Source organism: Falco cherrug, chromosome 2, assembly GCF_023634085.1.
Source record: "Falco cherrug isolate bFalChe1 chromosome 2, bFalChe1.pri, whole genome shotgun sequence".
NCBI lineage: Eukaryota > Metazoa > Chordata > Aves > Falconiformes > Falconidae > Falco > Falco cherrug.
The window spans coordinates 29,299,371-29,323,787 of record NC_073698.1 but is presented as its reverse complement, the minus strand read 5'-3'; the positions used below and the strand labels follow the sequence as shown (position 1 = coordinate 29,323,787).

The 24,417-nt window shown below is 39.6% G+C and overlaps 1 protein-coding gene across 1 annotated transcript; it reads left to right on the top strand.

The window, feature by feature from the left end:
* The first annotated feature begins 741 nt into the window (after positions 1-741).
* Positions 742-22,419, top strand: MRPS31 (mitochondrial ribosomal protein S31). Its single transcript, XM_055702975.1, has 7 exons — positions 742-923; positions 3,012-3,302; positions 3,971-4,129; positions 8,995-9,141; positions 12,168-12,241; positions 16,535-16,678; positions 21,716-22,419. The coding sequence occupies exons 1-7, from the start codon at positions 796-798 to the stop codon at positions 21,925-21,927; spliced, it is 1,155 nt and encodes a 384-aa protein (XP_055558950.1). The 5' UTR covers positions 742-795; the 3' UTR covers positions 21,928-22,419.
* The last annotated feature ends 1,998 nt before the right edge of the window (positions 22,420-24,417 follow it).

Below are 24,417 nucleotides of genomic sequence, written 5' to 3'. Positions count from 1 at the left end.
AGCACTAGACATTTCAGTCTGCTGGTCTGTTTCTGTTGTTGTAGATGGTCACATCACCTTGGGAATTCCAGAACTTCCTGGACTGTGGCATCTTCTGAGTAAGCATAGAGATTGAAGACCTTACTACAAATCTGTCTGGATGCATGGGGATGAGGGATAGTTCAAGTTGGAAAAAAACCAACAAAAGGTCATTCTGAGAGACAGAAGAGACTAGCTGCCACCATCAGTTGGTATTTGTTTGTTGTGACTCTAAAACAGTGGAGAATGTGCAGGTAAATGGTGCAGCTGGGCAGTGCAGGATGCACTGTTGTTTGAAAAGGCAGCTGGAGAAAATAATTTGGAGCAGATCTGATGACACCACCATTACTGTGACTACTGATTCCAATAGGAGTGAAAACATCAGAGGTGTTCAAATGTGTTCAATGATTGCATTGACATGGTCTGATCTACAGCAGAGCAAACCACCTGCAGAGACAGGTCTTCGGAGGAATGTTTCTTTGCAGTGTAAGATCTGCACATCCAGGTTCTGTTTTCTATACTTCAACTGCACAATAAATCATTGTTCTTAGTTTGCTTAATAGTCTTGGTAACTACCAGTTGCTATGAAGTTACAGAATCATAGAAAAGGCTGGAAAAGACCTTTAAGATCATCAAGCACAACGGTTAACGCAGCACTGCCAGGTACCGGAACGCTGGTGCGCGGAACGCTTGGCGCAGCTTCCGGCCGCGCCGGCGGGACCAAGCGGGGGACGGACCGCTCTGCCGGACCGCGCCGCCTGCCGCGCCGCTCCCACGATGTGGAGCCGCGTCCGTGGCTGGGATGCGGCCGGCGGCCCCTGTCGCCTCGCCATGCGGCTGCTCGCCGGGCCAGCCAGCGGCCGGGAGGCGGCGGGGGCGGCGCGGCGGGAGGGGAGGCCTCACAGGTACCGTCGCCTCGCGCAAATCCCTTCCCCGGTGGAGAGGGCGCGGCCTTTGGCGGGACGGGGCTCCCTGGGAAAGGCTGCTCCTGTGCGCCGCGGGTGGGGCCGGTCCAGGCCGGGGCGCCGCGGCCTGCGCCTCGGCAGCGGGTTGCCGCCATTTGCCTTCATGTTACACGGGGGGGGTTTGTTTTAGCGACAGTCTCCCGTGACCGCGAGGCCTGCCCGGTGCCCGTGGTGCTGCGCTGTGCCCTGCCGCGGCCCGCCGCCCTGCCCGCCCCCGGGGTCTCGGGGTTTAAGCCCGCTTGGCGGCAGGCAGGCCAGGCCCGTCCTGCCGGGGCTGGGCCCTGGTGACACCCGCGGGCAGAGGGCATCGGGAGGGTGAGGCCAAGCCGAGGGGTGTGGGTTGTGTTTCTTGCGTGGCTCTCCTTGCAGTCCTTCTCATCTCTGGGCGCAGGGAAGGATGTGCAGCTGTGACCCGGGCGTCATTTTACCGCGTGTGTATCAGGAGAGCAGTACATGCCCAAAGCACTGGCTGAAAATAGCGTTTGGAAGTTCATTATTATTTTTACTATAAGCTTTTAACTACTTCTAATAAGTCTGTTGTACCTTTGCTTTTTTTATTTCAAAGCTCCTCGACGTTTTTGAACAAGTTCCAATACTGTGATAGCCTGATAAATAAAGCAGCTAGGTTTCTTTCGTGGCTGTGTTTGCTTTCTAAGGATAGGCTTCTGAGCAGAAGAGAAACCTGATGGTAGATGAGCTAACAGTAGTGCAAACTGCAGTGTGCCACTGGCTTTACATGTTTAGGACTTGCAGCCTTGCTGTGTTTTTCTGCAAGGAAAGATCTCTGAATGGATAAATAGTTTAAGGAGCATGCAGCTTGAATTAATGAAGAACGTGTTTGAAAAAGATCTGCTGTTTTACACTGAATGGTTCCCCACAGGATTCCTACCATCTTCTCAATAATGCAGATGAAGCTTTCCTTAAATTTTCCTGTTGCTTCTCAACATTGAAACTTAGGGTTAATGCTGACAATCTATTAAGTATGGAGTGACTGAGGCAGTAATGTGGTGCCTGCCTAGCAGATTTTTCTTTTTTAGCTGGAGGGGTGTGTGTGAGAGGGGAAAGTATATCAAGATTCCTTCAGATTTGTTGAAGTGTTTTAAGATCTACTGAAATGTTTTATTTTGAATCAAAACACATACTTAATTGTAAGGGTTTTTTCTTTATTTTAGTAACTTTAAGGTGATTTTTAAACAAAAAAAGTATTTGTGAATTTAAAGACTTAAACATTTCATTTTAGTATGTTAAAGAGTTTAGAATGTTTAAAATTCTTTGAATTTTACAGTAGTTTTTACAGAGTATTTGTTGTGTCTGTGTTGCAGTAATACCCTGAGCAGCTCCCTGCTGTCCCTGGCTTTGCATCCTCATTGGCACCATGGCAGTTTTAGCTTCTTTGTGTTAAACTAGTGATGTGTTAAACTAGGTAGAAGAGCTGTTCCAGAGGGAAGAATAACCAAAATAACTTTTTTGTTTGTTACTGGGTTGTCTTGCAGCAGGATCCATTTTCCCACATGGCTGCAGAAATGCTTGGGTGCTATATTGCAGGGCATAGGGTGGGGGAATGCGATCTGTAGTAGTGCTACAAGTGTAAAATGATGTGAAGCTGAATGTGTGGGTGCAGTCTTTTTTTCAGGCAGCTAGGAGTGATCTCTTTGCCTCATTTTAAGAGTTCTGTTGAGTTTTCTATAGTACTAATGAATTTAAGTATCAGCTACCAGTAGATTCAAACTCTGTCTGCTACCTAATGCAGAAATACTTGAGAAGTTTTAAGTTAGTAGATTAAACGCTGTTTATTTACGGAGGAAATAAATTTATTTGATTTTTGTGATGACAAACCCATAAATGATAAGGCACCTAAATGCTGCCTTAGTCCTTCTCAAAAGTCAAAATGTGCATATTGGACATGTGCTTAACATACTCAGTTAGGCCTAGACAGTTGTAACTGATGGTGTTTTTGTAGACTTAAATAATAAAGCCTTGGACCCTATTTGTAGCTTCTGTTTTTTATTTATTTTTTTAAACTTCTAGCAAAATACAGAAACTCTTCAGCACAAGCAGCATACTTTCTACTGAGAAAGATAAATCTACTACTTCCAAAGACAGCAGCGCTGAAGTGTCATCAAAGAGTCAGGAAGGTACAGCAGAAACACCAAAGCAGAAGTTACTAGACATTATTGGTCATATGAAAGTAGAAGTGAGCTACAGGACAAAACTCCAACAGTTAAAAACACGTGAAATCAAAAAGCAAGCCACAAACAAGCTGGAAGGCCCGGACAGTGAAGGCGCTGTGCCTCGGAGAACTACAGAAGACATCCAGCGGTTAAGTATATATTTTTCTTAACTTGTTTTCTCCTTTCTTGCATATTTTTTTTTTTATGATCTGGGACAAAATAAAGCATCAAATGCTGTTTCCGAGTATGGAAAAGAATCTTGTAAGGATATATGGTGTACAGATATAGATTACAGTAAATCACGGGAGAATATGGACAAAAGATGTTGTAGGCTTTCTACTATGTGCTAACTTTCTGCACTGAGACTTTTGAAAGGTAACACTACCGTCTGCATGTATAAAGTGATTTGAATGTGAGGGGGGAAATACTGTTCAGGTAAAATACAATAAAACTGAGGAAAAAGGAAAAAAATAATGATTGTCAAGTCTTGCAAGTGGCTCTCCTCCATGGTGTGTTTATAATTTTTATAAACACGCAGATCTATACTGCCTGTGGTCTTCAAGCTTCATGTCTGAGGGGCTATGCAGTGGCATAGGGCTGCCATTTTCCCAGGTTTGAGAACACGAGCTTGTCAGTGTCAGTGAGATGGTTTGTGCAACATAGGGCAAACCTGGCCATCCCCGGCCACCCCCATTTGGGATAATAGGTAACTGTAACTTCTGTGTTAAGACATAAAATGACAGTATAGAAATGACAACTGAAAAATATTAAGGCTTTTAATTTTTTCTATTTCCTTATCTGTTGTGTCTCTTACAGAGGCAAGCCTTTAAATCCAGAACTGGTGGAGGCTGTTTCTGCAGTTGCATCTTCCCTCCCACTCAACAAGAAACAGACGGAATCGGAACTACTTGCACAGCTAAGAAGACATGAAGAAACCACAGATAAACAGAAAAGGGGGGGAACTATTAACTTACGGTCTGTTTATTGAGTGTTATTTTCATTAGTGTTGAAATTCTGATTTTGCAATGTCATCATGAAGGTGACTGGGTTCTGTGTTGGAAAGATGGCCCTGAGAGATACATTTGGACAGCTTATCCTTGGAATTAGTGAATATTAGGAACATTATTAGTCTGGTTATACCAAACTCCCTAAATTTTGCCATCCTCATTATAAAATGGTTTTGCAGAAATGGAATTGTTTTCCTGCCCAGGATCATTACTTTTTTGGACAGGCTAGCATAATAACAGATACTTTTTTTTCCCCAAGCTTCCAAAATTCTCACATAATGGATGGATTTGTAGATGTTTCAGACGTTCTGTCTGGACTGGTGAATTTTCATGACAGCTCTGCAGAACTGAACAAGACTAGCTCTATTTATAGCCCCACCCTTCCTTTCAAAACTTTCCAGTCAACCCAAGAAACTCATCTCTTGGCTTAACTCAGTTTCCAATGTGGCTTTCAAAGAGATGAGAAACATTTGTGTGGAAACTGAAACAGTTGTGCATACTGCTTTTTGGATGATGGCTAGAGACAGATTTTTTCATTCTCTTTGCTTATTTTCAGCTAGTATTTGGATAACTGCTCAGAAAATTAAGGCATTAAATCCAGGTGAAATGCTGAACTAAACAGAAAATTGGATCTTCAGCAAAATAGGAATGTGAAACCTTTATTTATGGCAGTTTGTGGTGTAAACTGCAAACTACTTATCTTAGTTTCAGTTTATTCTGTGAAACTGAATTTGTCCCAAACCAGGATTTAAGTTTGACCCATATGTTATTATTTGTAGATTGCTATGGGGATTGGTAAATGATCACCTTTATCAATGTACTGCAAACAGAACAGCCAGCAAGCTAATGATGTTTGTGGCTGATGTCTGCCTTTTAAGTAAGTGAAAACTTAAGAACGTGACAGATGCTTGCAAATAGGTTGAGTTGGGTGTTTGCAAAGATATACAGTGCTCAATGAATAACTGTTAAACAGAATGCATATTCTTCAGAGGTTGTGAAGGGAGGAGGAAGAAACTGCATTTCACTTTTGGCCTGTATTTGTCATTCTCTACTGAGAGTGCTAGTGGTGGTTGTGGAGGGCAGAATGAAATTCTCTCTAAACATGTGAGGTTTGTGCTATTTGAGGAGGAAGTATGGTTTTAGGTAGCATATGCAAGCATCTCCAAAGGCTGTATGTGCACTCTGTTTTCATGTCCTTTCAGCCTGAATATAGGAAATCTCAAGAACTTGACAGAAGCTTATCTCTCCACAGGCTCTTGGAGCTGAAATGAGTAGCCTTAAAGCTTAGAGGTCTGGCTGCTTTATGTAAAATTGATGTATTTCTGCATTTTGTGTGTGTGTGTGTGTGTGTGCAGTATTACCAAAAACTTAGAGATGCTTCCTAATGTAAGGAGAATAGATAAGGACTGTTTCATATAAAGCATGTGTTCATTAAGCTATTAATTTCCAGTGAGGTTGTTCCATCTCTGTCACTGGGGTTTTCAGAAGAGCAGAGTACACAAACATCTTGCAACTTAAACAAAATTAGAAGCTACTTAATAGCTGATAACATGTTGGATGACTGTACTGATACTGACTGAGCTAATATGTGCGGTGGCTAACCTCATATGCACCTGCATCTGTTCCTTAAGGTACGTCTGCTCTGAATATCGTTGGTCTGCCTACTGGCATCGAGGGCTCCCTGTCCTTGCCACCCATTGCATCTCCCCCTCCCCTGAAGCACTTACCCAGCTGTAACTGCTGTGGAAGAAAGAAGGTGTCTTAAGGAAGTTCTAGTCTAAGCAAAAAGGGTGTTTTTGTTGGGAGAGTTTAAATTCTTCAGACATTTAAAAGCACCTGCAGCTATATAGTGGCTCTCTATAGTTGATTGATGGGTTAAGATGTGCTATTACAATATTTTATAACATCTTTGTGGGTGAGTTACTATAGTTAGAAAAATGGTTAGAAACATCCATTTTCCTCAACCAAAATGAGCCTTTTTGGTTGGTTAGGAATGTCATGGCTGGCTTGCTACGCTTTGAGTTGGCAAGTTCTGTTCTCTGAGGCAGCTTTGTGAACTAGCTTGTTTCCCCTGGGAATATGCCTTCCCCCCCCCCGCTCCATCTTTCCCCCACTATATGCTGAAAAGTTCTGTTTTCTTCCTTAATAGTTAGGAAACAGTTTGAAGCTCTTATCAGTACATGAGTTTTCAGGAAAGATCAGCAGCTCCTGCTGATTTTCATGACTGAAAACTTGGTTAATAGTAACCTTTCACAGTCAGACTCTGAGATAAATGTGGTACTTTCAGCTTCTTGATAAGTGTTTAAAAATGTTGATTTTGAAGAGCCCAGCAGCCCTCAGACTTGCTTGGCCATGACTTTATATTCCAGAATTTCTCAGTCCACACAAGGCACTAAAATGCTTCTACTATATTAGAAACCAATTACTTTTATTCATACGTGATTATTTTGTATTGAATTTTTTTTGACAACAAGAGAATATGGGCAATTTAGCTTTAATTTTTTTCTATAAAGATTTTATATTCGATATACTGGCACATTTTAGAAGCCAGTATATATTCCTCCATTATTTAACACTATTTAAAAATGAGACCCCTTCACAAACAGTAGAGCCATATAATGCTCACCTGCAAAAGATTGGGATACTGCTATTGGGATTTATGATGTACAATACAATGTATGTTGTCCAGGTCTTTTGGTTTGTACCAATTTATTTTTTTCCCCAGGATTGTGGCATGACCTCCAGAGGTCACTGTTGTATGCAGTCGTCTCACTGCCTTGTTTTGTAGACAGCGCCAGGACAGTGTGTTCACTAGGAGAGGAAAATATTAACGATAGAGGAGTTTATTTTTCTCAGTGTGGGATGAAGTTTCACTCAGTGGAAATTACAACGGCACTGTACCAAAATAAAATCTGCAGCACTACAGGTTGAAATTTCAGCTCCTGTTTTGGGTAAAGAAGAAAAGTAATTCAAAGCTAAGGCTGAAGTACATCCAGAGCTCCTTGGGTGTCCGTTTTTAGTATTATAATTATTAGTTACTAATCAGGAAAGAGAGAGAATATGTGGTTGTTACAAAAGCTCTACTGCTTCCCACCTCTGGAAGGCAGAAGTATCTAGGAACTTAGGTTTTTAACCTCGTGCTGGGACGTGAGGTAATGTCTAACCACTGTAGGTACACTGGGGTTGGAGAATGACTTCGTAATCTGATGTTTTTCATTACAAAAGGCATTTAAATCATCTTTGTAGTTTTATTTTTAGTTAATACAGGGGCACTTTCAATCTTGGGAGTGATGAATGTTGCTGCCAGAAATGTTCATATACCAATGACAGAGTGACATTAGGACTTCCCAGTGAGAAATAGGATACCATTGACTCTGTGTTCTGAGAGCTTGGTAGCATAGTCTGTCCAAATCTACTGTGTAAAACCACAAATAAATCAAGGTCAGCTGAGAGGAGAGCTTATCTGAGCAAGCCTGATCCCCCTGAAGCATGGGAACACTCCAGCCTTTTAGGTTGCAGCCAGGTCAAGCAGTTGGGCTGGGCTGTGTGTGGCTGACCTTAGGAATTATGTCCCCTTAACCCTCAGAAGTGTGTCAAGCCCAACACCAGCTCACTGATGCCAGTAGGCACTTCACAGGGTAAATTCTAGTGTAAGATACGCAACTAATCTGAGATTGTTTTTTCTTCAAGATTAAAATGAAATTATTTAAAACTTGTTCTCAGGTGCCTTTCTTTCAGAGTAGTACTTGAAGAGCTGTGCTATTCTTATTCTGCCATTTGAAACCACATCTAACACCAAAGATAAATCCTACTGTGTTGCTGTGGCAATTAAATTATAATTTTCCAGAAGTATTTCTTGTCAGTAAAATCTCTTTTGACTTAAATTGCCAAAACCATTGTTTGAATTTCATGCAGATTTTCATAAAATGGATATGCAGTGTTTTCAGCCTGGCCTATTTGTATTTTTTGAGACGATATTCATGGTTAAAACTTGAGTGCTGCAATTTTGGAGGACTGCATGTTACTGGAAGCAGTTGGATGGAGAGGACAGCTGTGAGGAAGAACTACCAGCTTGGTCTTTAACAACCAACAGACTTATCGGTTAAGGGAGCTAACTGGCAGAGGCAGAAAAGCGGTGTGTTTTGCCCTTTGCATTCAGAATGAGTAGCATACAGTGCTGGAAGAGATCAGAGCCTTTGCTCTTTGCATATGATTTTGACTACAGAGTTATGAAGGAAGATTTGGCCTGTTAATGCTGTAATATGATTACACGATGCAACAGATTGCAGTGGATCAGGAAAGGTGACCTACTTATTAGGGTGGCATGATTGACCCATGTCAGCTGATATGTGAGGGCAAGCTTTCTTTTGGTCTGCAGCAGCACAGCTCTGTCCCTGGGCAGTGTTGGTCCGTGTCCAAAAAACTGGTGTGTTTTTTTTTTTTTACCTCCCTATTTCAGCATATTCCTTGTATCCAGAGAAATTCCTCATTTACTTAAGGGAAACATACCAGGTGCACTCAGTATTGGTATGCAGATATATGAAATTCTTTTAGTTGGGAACTAAATAATTTCAAAGACGACATCTACTGTTGATTTAGTAGGCTAGAATGGCACTTTTCATTCAATCTATATAGCATGTAACAGCTGAGGCGTTTTAAATAAGGCTTGAATGGTTGATGACTTAAAAGTTGAGTGTATGTTGTGGAGTAATATATAATTCTGATTCATACAAGCTTATGTAGCGTTTCTGGTTAAGACATATGACAAATGTCTTGATTTGTCAATTTTTTGACAAATTTTTTGAGTTTTTACATTCATGTTTTTAATTTCAGCAACGTTATTTCAGAAATGGCAATTAAAAGGCAGTCCCCAGCTCAGAGAGGTGTGATGCTATCTCGTCGCATTTCCTTGGAGTTCGATGAGGATGGTCAAGGAACCAAGCCTGAAAGATTGTCACCTCAGTCTTCTGACTCTAGAAGGTACTTCTGTTACGTTCCCTTCCAATAGGAGTGTGCAATCAATTACTAATGGCTAATATTTTAAATGTAGTTGTACATTTTCATGTTACCATGATACTTCAGAGCTTAAAGAAATTAGTTGTGTTTTTCAAGAAAAGTACTGCTCATGTTGAAATACGCTGTGAAAACACACTAATGTTAACTAGCTATTGAAATAATGTGCACTTTTTTAATATTAAATTTTAGATTATTAAAATACTAGGTGTTGAAACACAGTTGTATTTAAGTACTTAAATTATTCTGACTTACACAATACAATTTGATATCACAACTTTTTGGGAAATGGAGGTTTTGAAGGCTTACTTTCATGTAGTGGAAAACAGATAAATGCTCTACATTTAGGAAAGATTCATACATTCTGTTGGCGTTTTAAAGAGATTTTGAAGTTGTTTTGGTTTTTACCACCTTGTTGCAACTGATAAATCATTCTGTAATTGATTTTTCTATTGTCTGTGACTTTGTAATTGTCTATGGAATGAACGTAATTTACATGATTATTTCAGGGTACCTCTTAAATTTTATCTTGCTGCTGGTGTATGTGGCCATTCTACTACTTAATGAATTCAGGAGTGGTCTTAAATTTTTGGTTTACTCCTGTAAGTTATGCTTTCTTGCCTGCAGTCTTTTCATTTGCCCATGGCAACTCATCATCACATTTCTTCTCAGTATATCCTTTCTCTGGCAGTTCTGTTTTTAGTAGAATTATCTTCTCTAATCATTAATTTATTTTGCAAATAAATCCCCTTGTCTTTGTGTTTGTGGCTGGAATTTGAGGGATTCATTTGTGTTTAGATAGATAATACTGAAGACAAAATTTGGATAACTAAGAAAAAAAAAAGCATAAATTTATGGGTGAGTAGATGTACTATATTCTGCCCTCTTTGGCAGACACATCTATTTCGGTGTATCATAAACAGAACTGTGACTTCCCATAAGGAACAGGTTGGAACATATGCATTGAGCCATGTAGATAATGCAAAAACCTCAAAGCAGCAGTTTATAGCCAGTCATTAGAAGAATTTAACCTGCTTGCTGAAATGTTTCTGAGTAACTTCCTTGTTCTTGAGCTACCAAACTGTTAAGGTGTACTAGGGAAATATCTCTTGGGCATCTTCGATGTTATAAGGCCAGCAAGCAGTGTTTTCTTGATTCCTGATGCAGAGCTTGTAGAATGTGCAAGAGGGGCTTCCTGTGGTGGAAGTAGAAAGGAAGAAGTGGAACAAGGTTCTTGACCAAGCTGTCCTGACTTAGATGTTTCTGTCCCGGGGTTTTCATTCAGCTGGTTTGAGGAGTAAGGGAGCTGATGTCGTCATCAGCTGCTGAATAGCTCTATAGGTAGCTTTAATCTGGGGGTAATTGTCAGACAGAGTTGGTAGTCACATGAAAGTAATTTTGTTATGCTGTGATTCTTGACTGACTGTGAGAAATACTTTATTTAAGATGTTGGATTAAAAGTTTTTCAAAGTTTGAGAGACTAGAAGTAATATGATGAAATCTGAACTGAAAACCTGAGGTATTACATGCTGGTACGGTGTATATTATTTTATATCTTTGCTGAAATTTTCATTTATTAACATACTGCAAAGTAAAGTGAATTTCACTTATGTTTGAGAACGTTTATTACATTTATGATATCTGTGAAGCTGTCTTGCCCTCTTTGTGTGATGAAAGTGCACTTGGGATATAACTTCAGGAACAGTACCTTAAAATATTTTTAAAAATCCCTTTAATGAGCAAACTGTCTCCAGTTTTAGTCCTGAGTTTCCTTCCACGTTCCTGAAAATCTAATGCATATACTTACCTATTGATAATATGAAAAGAATGGGTTAGGAAGAGTATCTAAGTTTAAATGGAGTTAGTAGATTTCAATGAAATGGGTGATGGTGCTTTATAGTAATTTGAACTAGTAATTTTAAAATAAATGTTCTTCCAAGTCATGCCTGTATCTGATGATATTGAGAGTTACACACAAATAGGAAAATATAATCCTAAACCAACATTTTTTTAGGGCTCTGTGCTGAAAGAGATCCAGGGTAGTTACATCAGTAAAATGTAATATGAAGAACAGGTATGCAGAAGTAGTTGTGGTTATCAGAAATCCACAGTAAACCCAGACAGGTGAAATTTTAAGGTCAGGAAGGGCAACTATTGCCAGAGTAGCAGTGAGTATGTAATATATAAAGTAGGAAATATTAGGATTTCAGTGGAAACCCAGAAGATTGTACGATTAAAAGAATCATTTGTTCTGAACTTCAGTGTGTTGGAAAAACAATGCCTTTACTGTACTTTTTTCCTGTTTATAAGAAAATTTATTTTGATTACTTGTTGAACTCTTGGATTATTAAATTTTTTCGGTATACACTTACGCTGAAGATAAATATGATTAAGAATAGATGGTCAGAGTGAAATATTTTTATATTCAGAAGAGAGAGCATCAAGGTGATGCTGTTTGAAATATATCGTGCAGATATACTTTGAGTGTTTGCCATATGGCAGAGAAGGTAGCTGTGTACTCTTCCAAAAAGGCTATTTATGTCATAAAGCAGGAATTGTTTGATTTAGCTGGTGCCTTTTCTCTTCCTGAATTGTGCCATATTTTTTATGGGGGAAAAAATCTCCAGATCACCAGATTCACTTTTAAATTGCAACTTTGTAAAACTGTTCGAGTACTGTAGTTTGGTACTGTTTAGCTTTGTTCAGATTCCTAACTATTTCAGTTAAAAAATGACTGCAAACACAGTGTTTGATTTATGCTCATTCTTTCACATGGAAATGTTTTGGGAAGCTCTGTTACAGATGAATAATAAAGTCATGAACACTTTCTCTGGTTAAATGCCTGAGGATTTAGTGAGAGTCACTATCTCGTGTTTTTTTTTTCTCCAGAGATATGTTAGTTCATGAGAATATTTTGTGCTTTTGAATTTGTTATCTGGCAGTGTTGTGAAGCGTTGTGAAATGCTAAATATCATTTGTCTTTTTTGTTACAGAAGTCTCAAAGGAGGAAGAAGGCTTAATATATTCACTAAGGCTTCTACAGAACCAGAAAATGCACTGAAAACAGGTTAGTGGAAATTCAATAATGAAAAACCCAGTGAGGCCAAATTCTGAATTTTTAGAACATCAAGAGATTCATTTTTGTGGGTCAGACTTGTGACCTGTTAGCTTCCTGCTTTCAGACCTATGAAAAAGTGAATACTTTAATGTAACTCTGATTTTTACTAAGCAAAACTTCCATGTGGCATAGTAGATTTTCTGTACTAATCAGGACATTCTGTTACTGAACTTGAAGGGGTAAAACTGACTTTTTGTCACTGAGGCTTGTCTGTCTTCTGTGAGTGGAAAACTAGCCTGGAGAATGGGTATGTTGGCTCCAGTAGCTTATTTGGTCAAGTTGCAAACTTGCTGCATTCATCACAAGGCTGTGATCCCAGGGAAATGAGCTTGCTCTACAGGGGGCTAAGCATAAGCAAGGTAGAAAGAACCCAAGACTATGCATTCAGTTGCTTTGTAGCCTTCTCTTGTTTAGTGTTGTCTATGTAGCTTGAAAGATCCTGTAAGTGACTGACAAATGATGCCTTGTTTTACCTACTGTAAAGCTCTTCATGTATGTTTAGAAGCATGGAATGGTTTGACTTGGAAGGGACCTTTAAAGGACAGGTGGTCCAACCCTCCTGCAATAAGCAGGAACATCTTCAACTAGAACAGGTTGCTCAGAGCCCTGTCCAGCCTGACCTTAAATGTTTCCAGGGATGGGACATCTACAGCCTTTCTGGGCAGCCTGTTCCAGTGTTTCACCACCCTTGATCATAAAAAATTTCTTCCTTATCTAGTCTGAATCTGCCCTCTTTTAGTTTAAAACCATTACCCCTTGTCCTGTGACGACAGTCCCTACTAAAATGTCTGTTGTCATCTTTCTTATAAGCCTCTTTTAAGTATTGAAAGGCTGCAATAAGATCTCCCTTAAGCCTTCCGTTCTCCAGGCTGAACAACTCCAAATCTCTCAGCTTTTACCCACAGGAGAGGTGTTCCATCCCTCTGATTATTTTTGTGGCCCTCCTCTGGACCTGATTCACAGGTCCATGTCTTTCCTGTGCTGAGGAACCCAGAGCTGGACACAGTACTGCAGGTGGGGGTCTCACCAGAGAGAGTGGAGGGGCAGAATTACCTCCCTTGACCTGCTGGCCACACTTCTTTCTATGAAGCCAGTTGGCCAGGGCTGCAAATTTACGTTGCTGGGCCATGTCCAGTTTTACATCCACCAACACCTGTAAGTCCCTCTCAGCAGGGCTGCTCTCAGTCCCTTCATCCCCCAGCCTGTATTGATACCAGGGGTTGCCCCAACCCATGTGCAGGATCTTGCACTTGACCTTGTTGAACCTCATGAGGTTCACACGGGCCCGCTTCTTGAGCTTGTCCGGATCCCTTTGGATGGCATCCTGTCCCTCAGGTGTGTCAACTGCACCATTCAGCTTGGTGTCATGTGCAAATACGTGGAGGATGCACTGAGTGCCACTGTCGGTGGTGTTGGTGAAGATACTAAACAGTACTGGTCCCAGTACAAACCCCTGAAGGATGCCACTCATCACTGATCTCCATCCAGATGTCGAGCTGTTGACCACTACTCTCTGGATGTGACCGTCCAGCCAATTCCTTATCCACCATGTACATATGCCGAAACCCATCTAAATTAAACCCCAAAAGCAACAGCAAAACGTGTGTGATACCTGGCTATTCACTGAACGTCACAGCTCTGCAGGAGCAGTTGTAATGCCGTGTAAGGGGCATAGCTTTCGCACAGGAAGGCTTGGCTGTACTGCGAACGGGATTTTGGCTAAGAGTGTGTGAATATGGGCAAGTCATGTAAAAACTCCCTACTTCACTTTTCTTCCTGAACAATGAAATTGTGCATTCTTAGCACTGACCTTTAATATGCTGATTTCCCTAAGCTATTCTGAGGCCCTTTGGAGAAAAGACTTTATTTCAGTGTAGTGACTTACAACTATGTATAAAACCAGCAGCTGCAGAAGAAATAGTATTCCTCTCTGATATCTCAGAAGATGACATGTATTTGTTTCCTTTTCAAGAGCAAGACTGTTAGTTTTTGCCAGTTTCTTGCTGAGTAGTTTTCTCCTTTTTTTACACTTGAAACTGCAGGGAGAAATTAACGTGTTTACTGAGTTTCTTTAGTAAGATGTCAGTGCAATTTGCGTATTTTCAAGTATACTGCTGTGAGCTTTCTGGATGCAGCCACCTCTGTGGTGGACAATGAAGGTTGCTTATTAGAATGGAATTCAATTTACTGTTTTTAAGGTTGCCAGTTTCCTTAAAATTGGTCCATTTTACATAATGAATGATGCAGCATTTATTTTTAGCTATCTTGACAAATGTGATGTTCAAGTAACTGGCATTTGAGTTGAATCAGGTTTACTCAGGTAAGAGGGTGAGAATTTAACCTTTCTTTTTGGCACGAGCACAATACAGGCACAACGGCACTTAGTAGTCACCCTAGATAGAAAGTTGAGATACACTTTTTTTAATAAACGCAAAACTGTAATGTACACAAATTTTGTAAAAGAGCAAGTGGACTTACTGGATTTGTAATGAGATACTAAAAAGTAAGCTTCTTTCAGCTTTTTATGTGGTGTTTCCTTGTTTTATTCCAGGTAGCCTTGAGGAAATGCACAACATATTCTAAACCAGGAAGCTTCTTACTTGGCTTACTGACTAAGCCTGATGACAAAAAATTTTTTTGTGTTACTCTCGGGAAGTACCACTGTGATACTTGATTGATTTGCCTTCACTGTCTGGGCTTATATTAGTGGAGATAACGAGTTAAAGTATTGTTTATACATGACAGAAAATAAATTTCTGTGTTATGTATTGAGCATTTATTGTGAAATGTAAATGGGAAAGTAAACTGGCATCCTGAAAAAAATATTTTTAACTGTTAACATAAAAGATCAGTACCTGTTAAAAAACACCACTGTAATTTTATTTTGTTTCACAGAGGTGAAAATATAATGTTTACCACCTTTACTGTAAGCTTGAAAAATGAGTTTCTGCTCTGTTCTACTAGAAGATTTATTAGTAGCACATTATTAAAAGGTATTAAGATGTGGGTAATAATTTCATTCTGTTATGATTTCTTGTGTGGTCTTTTATCTGTATTTTATTCCTGCTTCCAGCCCTCAAATCAAGGTAGGCAGCTAGGGAATATAGTTTCAGCAATTTCCCTGCTAAGTAAGACCTAATTTGGAAAAGTGTCTTCTGATTTAACACAAAACGTGAAAATGCTTTTCAGTATGTAGAAATACTGTTTGCCCTTTCATTTTGGTTTTTTTCTTAAGGGAGGGAGGAGGTTTTTTCTTTATTTTTAATCCAGTGGAGTTGTAAGCCAGTGAGTTGAAGATGAAATTATAATATCTTGGTTTCAAATACTTAGACTTATTAGTAAAGTCTATTATTAGTAAAATAATAGCTGATTGGCCATGATCCACTTCAAATGGACTGTAGCATTTGTATTCAAGATCTCTGTTCCAAGGAGCTTAGGGTGAATTGGTAACAGGGGGAGACACGAAAATAAAGGGGAGCACAACTGTCATGAGGCAGCAGCCAAAGGCACTCCCAGTGGCTCCTCCCTGTCCTGTGGCAACAGCTTGTTCCCTTCACTTCAGCAGTGTGGTTCAGTCTGGGTTCATGACCAGTTCTCCTGGGTGGAGAGGCAAGAACTCCTTAAGAGTAACGCTGCTGCCAGATAAATCTTTTATTTTATTTTTTTTTTAATCAAAGTGTACTTATATGTATCAGGAAAGATGCGTCTTTAAAGGGACTGTTTGATTTTGGAAGAAGAATAGGAAATCAGGATTTCTCAAGCCCAAGAGACAAAAACTGGGACACTTATGAGTGGCGGGGAAGAAATTGCCATCATTTGGAGACTGAGTTGTTTCCCTGAAGGAGGAAAGTATAGTTTTGAAGTACCTGAAATCTCTTCTAGTAAGCAAGATTCCTTTGGCAGAGTGTACCAGTCAAGTTCAGAGTTTGTAGTATGTACGATTTGTGAAAGAGAAAAAGGAAAAAAAAGATTGTGGAAAAATTAAATTCCCGCTCTGTGTGAAAGGCTTAAAAATAAATTATCCCCTAGGAGTTCAGAATAGGTTTTCACCAGATATTTGAGAATTTAATGGACTTTCATGTCAACAAGAGGCTTCTCATTTGAGAAAGGTGATGCTGGCATCTAAGGCAGAAAAATTAGCACAGCTGAAAGTATTAGTCTCTGTAAAGGTTAAAGGACTTTGTTTTAGTTAGTGAGAAGTCTTTGGCATGCTGATAGATCTTTACAAAATTTCTTTTTTAGTATCTTCACCAACAATTTGGGATCTGGAATTTGCAAAGGAGATTGCAGCAGTAACTGCACAGCCTCCTCGAAATGGTTTTGAGGAGATGATCCAGTGGACAAAAGAAGGAATACTGTGGGAGTTCCCAATTGACAATGAAATTGGTACGTGCACTATTTTATTATTTGTCTCTTTGTATCTTTTCTGAGAATTAGAGCATATTATGACCTTTGACTCTCGTAACATCATGTTTCAGCTATGAGTCATGTATTTGATAGTAATAGCGTCCAAAATCAGAGATGCTTCAGATGAACTCATTCTGGCACTCTTCAGACAAGATTCTGCCAAAAAAGGGGAGAACTCCCTCCCCCCCTCAGCCCTGATGCTTTCAGCACCAAAAGGCCATTCAGGTCTATTACATAATACCTTTTACTATGCAGCTTCTTTAAAGAAGCTTCTAGCAGAGGATAGGAAATCTTAAAACTGCCATGTGTGTTTTATAATGCTGATTCTGTTCTTTGGTGTGGCTCTCAGACCAAGCGGCTAGCAGGATCCTAATCAGCTATCTGCCAGTTCCATATCTGTGTTGGCTGAATGTTAAACAGTTGTTTGCTCCCTTTGTTCTATCTGTTTCATAAGAATAAGCAGTCAGTGTTCACTCACTCTGGGCATCTATCTTAACTAGACATCTTTGTGCATGCTATTTACTTTTATTACTGTTGGAAAAAAAAAAAAAAAGCATTTTGTGAAGTTAAGCCAGCAGAAAGGGAACGAATGTTAAGGAAGGGAAGAACAACTACACAAAGCAGGTGTACACTTTAGGGAAGGGAACTTCATAACTTCAGGGAGAGCTTGGCTGTGGGTTGGTGTGTTTTGGGGTTTTTTTTAAGACTTTAAAGACATCAAACAGGACTACTTTTAGAATGATTCAGTCAGTGAAAGCAGAACAGGTTAGTATCTGAAGCAGGGAGTCTTTGAAAATCTGTCCTATACCGAGCTGCAAATTGCATAATGTGGTTCATTGTTTCTTAATGTTTATTCTCATCCTATTTTGGCAGTTTTTTCACAGAATATAATCACTGCTCCCAGAATTGATCTGTTCTATCATGTAGAAATCCGAGTATACTCTAGTCATGTTTTTGCAAGCTGAAAACCATTGCGGCCAATGGTTTTTCTGTTGTTGTAATGTGGCTGGAATCTTGCTGTCTGGGGTTGTAAGTGGACCAGGCGTCTTTGGTGGCCAGTGGTTTTTCTGTTGAAGCAATGTAGCTGGAACAGTGCTGTCTGGGATGGGGTGGTGAATGGACAGCATTACATACATCTTTACATGTAATTAAACAAGAACCTTTATTGATTTGTCCACAAAGACTAGTCATGTGGAAAATTCCAGTGGAGTGTTCCAAAATCTATCACCTCTCAGGTTGAAATATCAAATCAGTAAATTCCATCCTGTCAAACTGCTGGCCACAGACTGTTAATCAGATCAGGTATGTCAAAGCACAGTTAAAAGCTTGCAAACCTCTCTCCAATTATACCAACATAGTGTAATTGCAGTGGCTCTTCAAAAGAAAGATGCCCGTTCCTGCTATTAATTTGCAGTTTTGTAACAGTTGTCTCAATAGGAGGACATTACCTCAGCTTGTTCTGTATTAAGAAATGTGTGATTTTTCTTCTATGCCACAAGCACATGGCTTTAAAAACATAAGTGTAATGAAATTTACTGTTGAGGAAGGATGTATGCTCAACATTTAGTATTATGAAAGCCTTTAAAGTTTTAAATGAAATATGAAAAAGAAAGAAGACAGCTTGTAACTGTTTTCTTGTCTCCAGAGCATCTGCAGTGTTGTTGTTAGTGCTTTAACGAGGCACTGTGCTGTGCTTTGAGGCATCAGGGCAAGGTCATGATTTTTAAAACCTCTGGCCTTGGTGTGAACATCTGAAGGTGTGGCTGGAAGTGCTGGCTTGCTGCAGTGGCCAGTAGTGGTCTTGCCCCCCAACCCTGCTGTCCTGTTGTCTGCTCTTGCCTGCGTGTCCTTTCCCTTATCTGATGCAGTTGAAGTCACTGTTAGGCAGAAAACTACCTTTTTTTTTCTCCATCTCTCTGACCTCTGATTAATTTTTACCAGGTTAGCAAACCATCAGTATACCTTGCGTAACATCATTCTCACTCCTCCTTTCTGCTTGCCTCTTCTGCTTCTAGTAGCTTTAGTTTTGCTCCATGATTTGGCATGGCAAAAAGTTGGGAAAAACGTTGATTTTTTTCCCTTCTAAAAATTATTTCTGTGCATTTATATTTAAGACTCACATCCTGAGGAGCACAGTGGTTAGAAAGGACAGTGCAGATTCTTGATGATACATTGTTTTAGCACCTCATTCTGAGGAGTAAATGCTTCTGGTGGGCCAGAGACTGTTAGGGCAGAAGTGATAGGCTTAATGGAAGTCTCGGAAAAGTAATGCCTCAGTTGCCCCTTGTTGACTTTTGTAGGCAAACGTTCACCAAATCCTGTTTTGGCTGTTTTGCTAAGATGCTTTTCCCAACAGAGAAGCATTGAGTCGGTTTGCTAAGAGAGGTGGCAAATGTTACACAGTCATTTTCGGGGGGGATTGCTTTACTGTAAATTCTGGGTCTGTTCTAGGCACCTACTGTAAAAGCATTACTTATCTCATTCTAAAAATCCTAGAATCATATAATGGTTTGGGTTGGAAGGTACCTTTAAGAATCATCTAGTCCATGGGCGGGGACATCTTTCACTAGATCAGGATACTTGGTCATCTTTATAGCATGTCAGCAACACTCCCTACAGGAATGGACATCTGCGTTTGAGATGTCATCTTTAAGGCAACATTGGCCATGTCTTGGGAGGGTTAGTGTTTTAGCTAGAGAAATTCCCTAGACTTTCTGTTTTGCTGTATGTAGGGTATTGGAAATAGGATATTGAGAGTGGGTGACTTGGTGCTTTGAGGTCGATGAAGAAAATCCTCCCACCATGCATATTCTTTCAAACTAGGTTTCTGAGGACAGTGCAAGAGAGGCTAAGGGACAAGCTTGTTCTTCCCATGTAGGAAGTTACGGCTTGCTGGGGGTGAGGGGAATCATGCAAGCATATCTCATCTAATCAGTTCCCACCAGAAGTCTCGGCCTCTGATGCTTTGGGCAATTGTGGTCTCTTTTTGTGATGCATGCTTTACTTCTTTGAGGACTGAAATATGTGGTCTAACTGAAATGTTTGGGCTAACACTTCATCCCCAAACTATGTATGATAGTCTTTGACAAATGGGAGATCAAAATACACGGTGTAATATTTCCTTCTGACTTGTGTTTTTGTGAGGCTATAAATTTTTTCATTTCTCTTGGGTTAGAGATGAAATCGGTGAAATTATTAATTAGATGTAATCTCTCCTGATACCCTGTATCTGTCCCCAAAAGAAGAGCATCAAGAAGGCCAAATTTTACTGTCAGCATTATTCAGATTCTTTTGGTAGGCTCATTTGGTATAGTTCTCCTGGATTTTTGTGACCAGCAAAAGTCTGGAAATCTGGAAAGGATGTTAGCTTGTGAAAGCAACCAGTAGCATCCAGGTACAGCAAGATTCCACCTTCCCTTGGTGGAGGAAAGTCAGTGTGGGTGACATGGTAATCTGTAAATGGACATTGGTCTCCAAGCACAGCAGAAATATACCTTCTGAAGCTGACGTGATTTTTTTTTTAAACTTTTAACATAAAGGAAAAAAGAGTTTCTGAAGAAGGAAACATGCTTGCTTTTTCAAGGACAAACATTTTCTCACATTTGTGGGAAAAATAAGCGTATTTCCCAGCCTGTTCAGATTTTGCAGTTCCTAAAGTTTAGAACAAGAAAGAAAGAACTTAGCGAATACAAGCTGAGAGACTTCTCCATCCCAGAGCTGTGCATCATTTCTTCTGAAACTGTAGAAGCTCTACACAGGAGGAAGCCTAGGACTGACATGGCTTAATTGCCTCGATTTTAATACTCCTGATTTAATGTTGTCAAATAATATACCCTAGCTCGTGTAGAGAAACATTTACACTTAGTCTACAGAGTAGACTTCCTGTTTTTGTTGTCTGGAAATATAATATACAGTATTGTTCTGTAATGATATATTTTTACTTAAAGGTGCAAATGTCATTTACAAAACTATAGCAGATCGGATAAATAAAATTTTTCACATATCCCTAACTGAAGAATAATCTTTCAATTGCAAATCCCAGCTTGCCTTGTTTTTTTTTATCTGAGAATTGGAAACTGCAAAAGCAGCCTCTTTTCTGCATGTAGGAATTTGTGTTCTGAGTCTCTTGCGTGCACTAGCATCATAACATGAACAGCAAAGAAAATCCACAGGGCAGAGATCAAAAACTTACCATAGGATCTGAGCTGTGCGTGATTATATGATCTATAATAATAATTCCTTGTCCCGTGTTCCTGTGGATGCTTTTAAATGCTTTTGAATCATCTTTTGTACTGGTTACAACTTAAAAGTAGCAACTGGTGAGATACACAACATTTTTATGTTGGCATACACTCCCAGATTCAGAAAGCATTGGAAAACTGCTTTTCTATGCCCATTTGATAGCAATAGGATGTTAAAACCATGACTTGGAATGAACATGCGAGTGTATGTTAGCTGTTCATATGACGTACTTTATGAGGTTGCCTCATTTGTTCAGGACTAGCTTGTGTTCTCTAATCCTCTGCAGAATTTAGGCAATCAAGTGTTTTCTTAAAGAATTTATGAAGAGAGTGTCCCCAGTCTAAAAGATGGTACCCATGGTAAATCAAAATTTTCACATACTTAACATTTTTTTTTTTTTTTAGCAAGAAGATTTATTTTTTTTTTTTTATTACTCCCCCTGCTTCCACCCTGGCATCAGCTTTCAGCCAGGTTACCAGCCAGAAAGTTGATTTAAATATTAGATATTCTTATAAATGAGAGTACAAAACTGAAGTAATAGGGTAGTCAGGAGTATGATATGTGCTGACATTTTTTGTGTAGAGGGAGAAATTAATGTGTTAAAATTCTACAGTTTCTTCCACTTCTGTGTGGTTGGCTTAACTGTGCAAAAGAATTCAAGGGCACAGAACCATTAATTTCACAAATTTAAGATTATTTGCGAACTATATCCTTTTTTACTTTAAATTTGCTGTTATGATAATAACTGTCGTTTTCTTGGATCCCTTCTGTTAGGGATGGATGATGGTGCTGAATTTCATGAACATATCTTTCTGGAGAAACACCTCGAAGGTTTTCCTAAGCAAGGACCTATTCGTCACTTCATGGAGCTGGTCATTTGTGGGCTTTCAAAAAACCCATACCTCAGTGTTAAACAGAAGATTGAACATATTGAGTGGTTTCAGAAGTATTTTGAGGAAAAGAAGGAATTTCTTCAAGAGATTTGAGACTTGGGAAAGTGCTTAACCTTGAAATGAGGAATCATTGCATCAAAATTGATGATTTCTTACAATGGAAGTACTGTCAGTGCATAGTAATCATGTGACCTGAAAATTGTAGTTTAAATAATAAACTCAAAGGTCATACTTTCATGTGTGTATGTCCATGTATATGTGGATAATTTTTGACAACAAAAGAAGGAACTGAAAAGTATGGCTTCTGTAGAATGTACATTTAAAATTTAGTTTAACAAAATTGTCGTCTTTTAAATTTGAAACTAATCTTTTGACCATACAAAATACTAGGAGTAATGCCACTTCCTACACCCTTTACACTTGGTGTATATCTTGACAGGTTTGATCATCTTTCCCATTCTGGAAAACTTGAAATGCTTTTGTTTTTGAAAACTCCAGAAACAGCTGTAATGTTGAAGAGCTGTTACTGAGATATGAACAGTTCACTTTGCTAATTCATTAAATACAATTAATTTGGTATTGGTATTTGGATGGTGTTAATCCTTTCTTTCCTCCTTTCAGTAGTTATCTTCATTGGTTCATTTTAAAATTTTTTGTAATGACTAAGTCACTGGAATTGAATGCTTGTTTATCTGCTCAGTGAAGAGGTATTGTATTCATGAGATGTGTGCACAGCATAACACTGGTGAGTTACATAAAATAATATGGGAAGTCTCTCCTACCGTCCATACATCCATTCTGAAGCTTTTGACCAACTTCCCATCGGTATTTGTTGTTTGAAAATGGATCTCGTTGTCAAGTAATCCATGAAGTTGTGTGTTAGAGCAAGCAGTTTTATGATGAGGAAATGGCCTCAAATTGTGCTAGGGGAGGTTTAGATTGGATATTAGGAAAAATTTATTCACTGGAAGGGTGGTCAAGCATTGGAACAGGCTGCCCAGGGACACGGTGGAATTGCCATCCCTGGAAAGGTTCAAAAAATGTGTACATCTGGTGCTTAGGGACATGGTTTAGTGGTGGGCTTGGCAGTCCTGGGTTAACAGTTGAACTTGATATTAAAGTTCTTTTCCAACATAAATGATTCTATGATTACTGCAGTGTTTGGAGCTGAGGCCTTGTCTCCTGCATCTGTAGGTCTAGACGGGGGTCTTGACATTGCTGGCAAGGAGAGTTGTCGGCTACAGATTGCTGTCGCATAATGCCATCGCTGTTTTGTGTTTGGTCCTCTGATGATGCTGGTGAAGTATCTATATTTTCTAGATGGTCCTTTATTCTAACTAAAGGCAAATGTTCTGTCGTATCTATTAAGCAATCGCAGTATATTTTACTTCAGTTACCTTTTGCTAAATTTTCATCCAGAGTTACTCACTCGTTCAGAATCCTGGATTAAGTCTCGCTGCCTAACTTTCCAGAGCATTTCCAGCCTCAGATTTTGTGTTCTTCCTTGTTCTCTCACATTTACTCCAACCTCTTTAACAGCTGTTGGCCCTATAAATATGATCCTATCTTTTTCTCGCATTTCCTCGTAACTGAGGCAGGAAGGGGAAAGTTACAGAATGAAGGTAAAACACTGGCTTCATATGCAAACTGATTTTTAAAATGAGAATTACAAGAAAGGAAAAGAAAATTAAAAGAGTTGGCTTTCTTCTGTGAGTTGGAATATTGTTGCTGTGTTCTGCTCATCTGCAGGATGTGGGTTTGCCTGTCTGGCAAAGGGCAGGACTCGGGCTGTGGAAAGGAAAAGCAGCTTTTTGACTTTCTAGCTGTAAGAACAGCAAGGTTCAAATGCAGAGATTTTCAGAGGCTTCCTGGCTTTGAAATGGCACAAGTAAGAATTGTATCAAAGTATCTCCATTTAGTACTTGGATAGTTTTAATTTTTGGTTCAATGCCCAAATACGTTGTACTTCAAAGATACCATCTTCCCAAATTTCTACCAAACTATGATGCCTGCATTCTGCTGTATCTGAATGAGCCTTTTCTAAAACAAGGTACAGTGACTTTGAATTCACCACAGACTTTTAAGAAAAGTCTCCTCTGTGTATTTGCATCTGACCTCTGTTTCTATAAGAAAGGCAGGACACTCACAAGCTCGGCCCTTACTGGAGGAGGTTCGGGAGCATTAGCTGTGGATGACAGTACTGAATTTCCCAGCATTGGGAGAGAGGTGAATGTTATCATTTGAACAGATTCATTAGGAGGTCAGTACTTCGACAAGCTCTTAACAGAGTTGGTGCTTAGGATCTTTGGAAAGCTGTAGTAATTCCTACTTAGGTGCTTAAATATAGATTTGAGAGTTAATACTGGGCAACAAGATTTGATTGATCAGATGTAGCTGCACATATGTAAGGATGCTTACGGGGACTGCTCAAGGCACATTGAGAGCTGAAATGGCAGGGCTTTTGTGTGTGGGTTTTTGAGTTGTACACTTCCTGGCAGTCCCAAAGGAGGAGAGTTGCAGGAATGTAAAGCATTGCTTGCACGTTAGTCACTTAGAAGCATAAAAATTGCTCCTTTTCTTTTG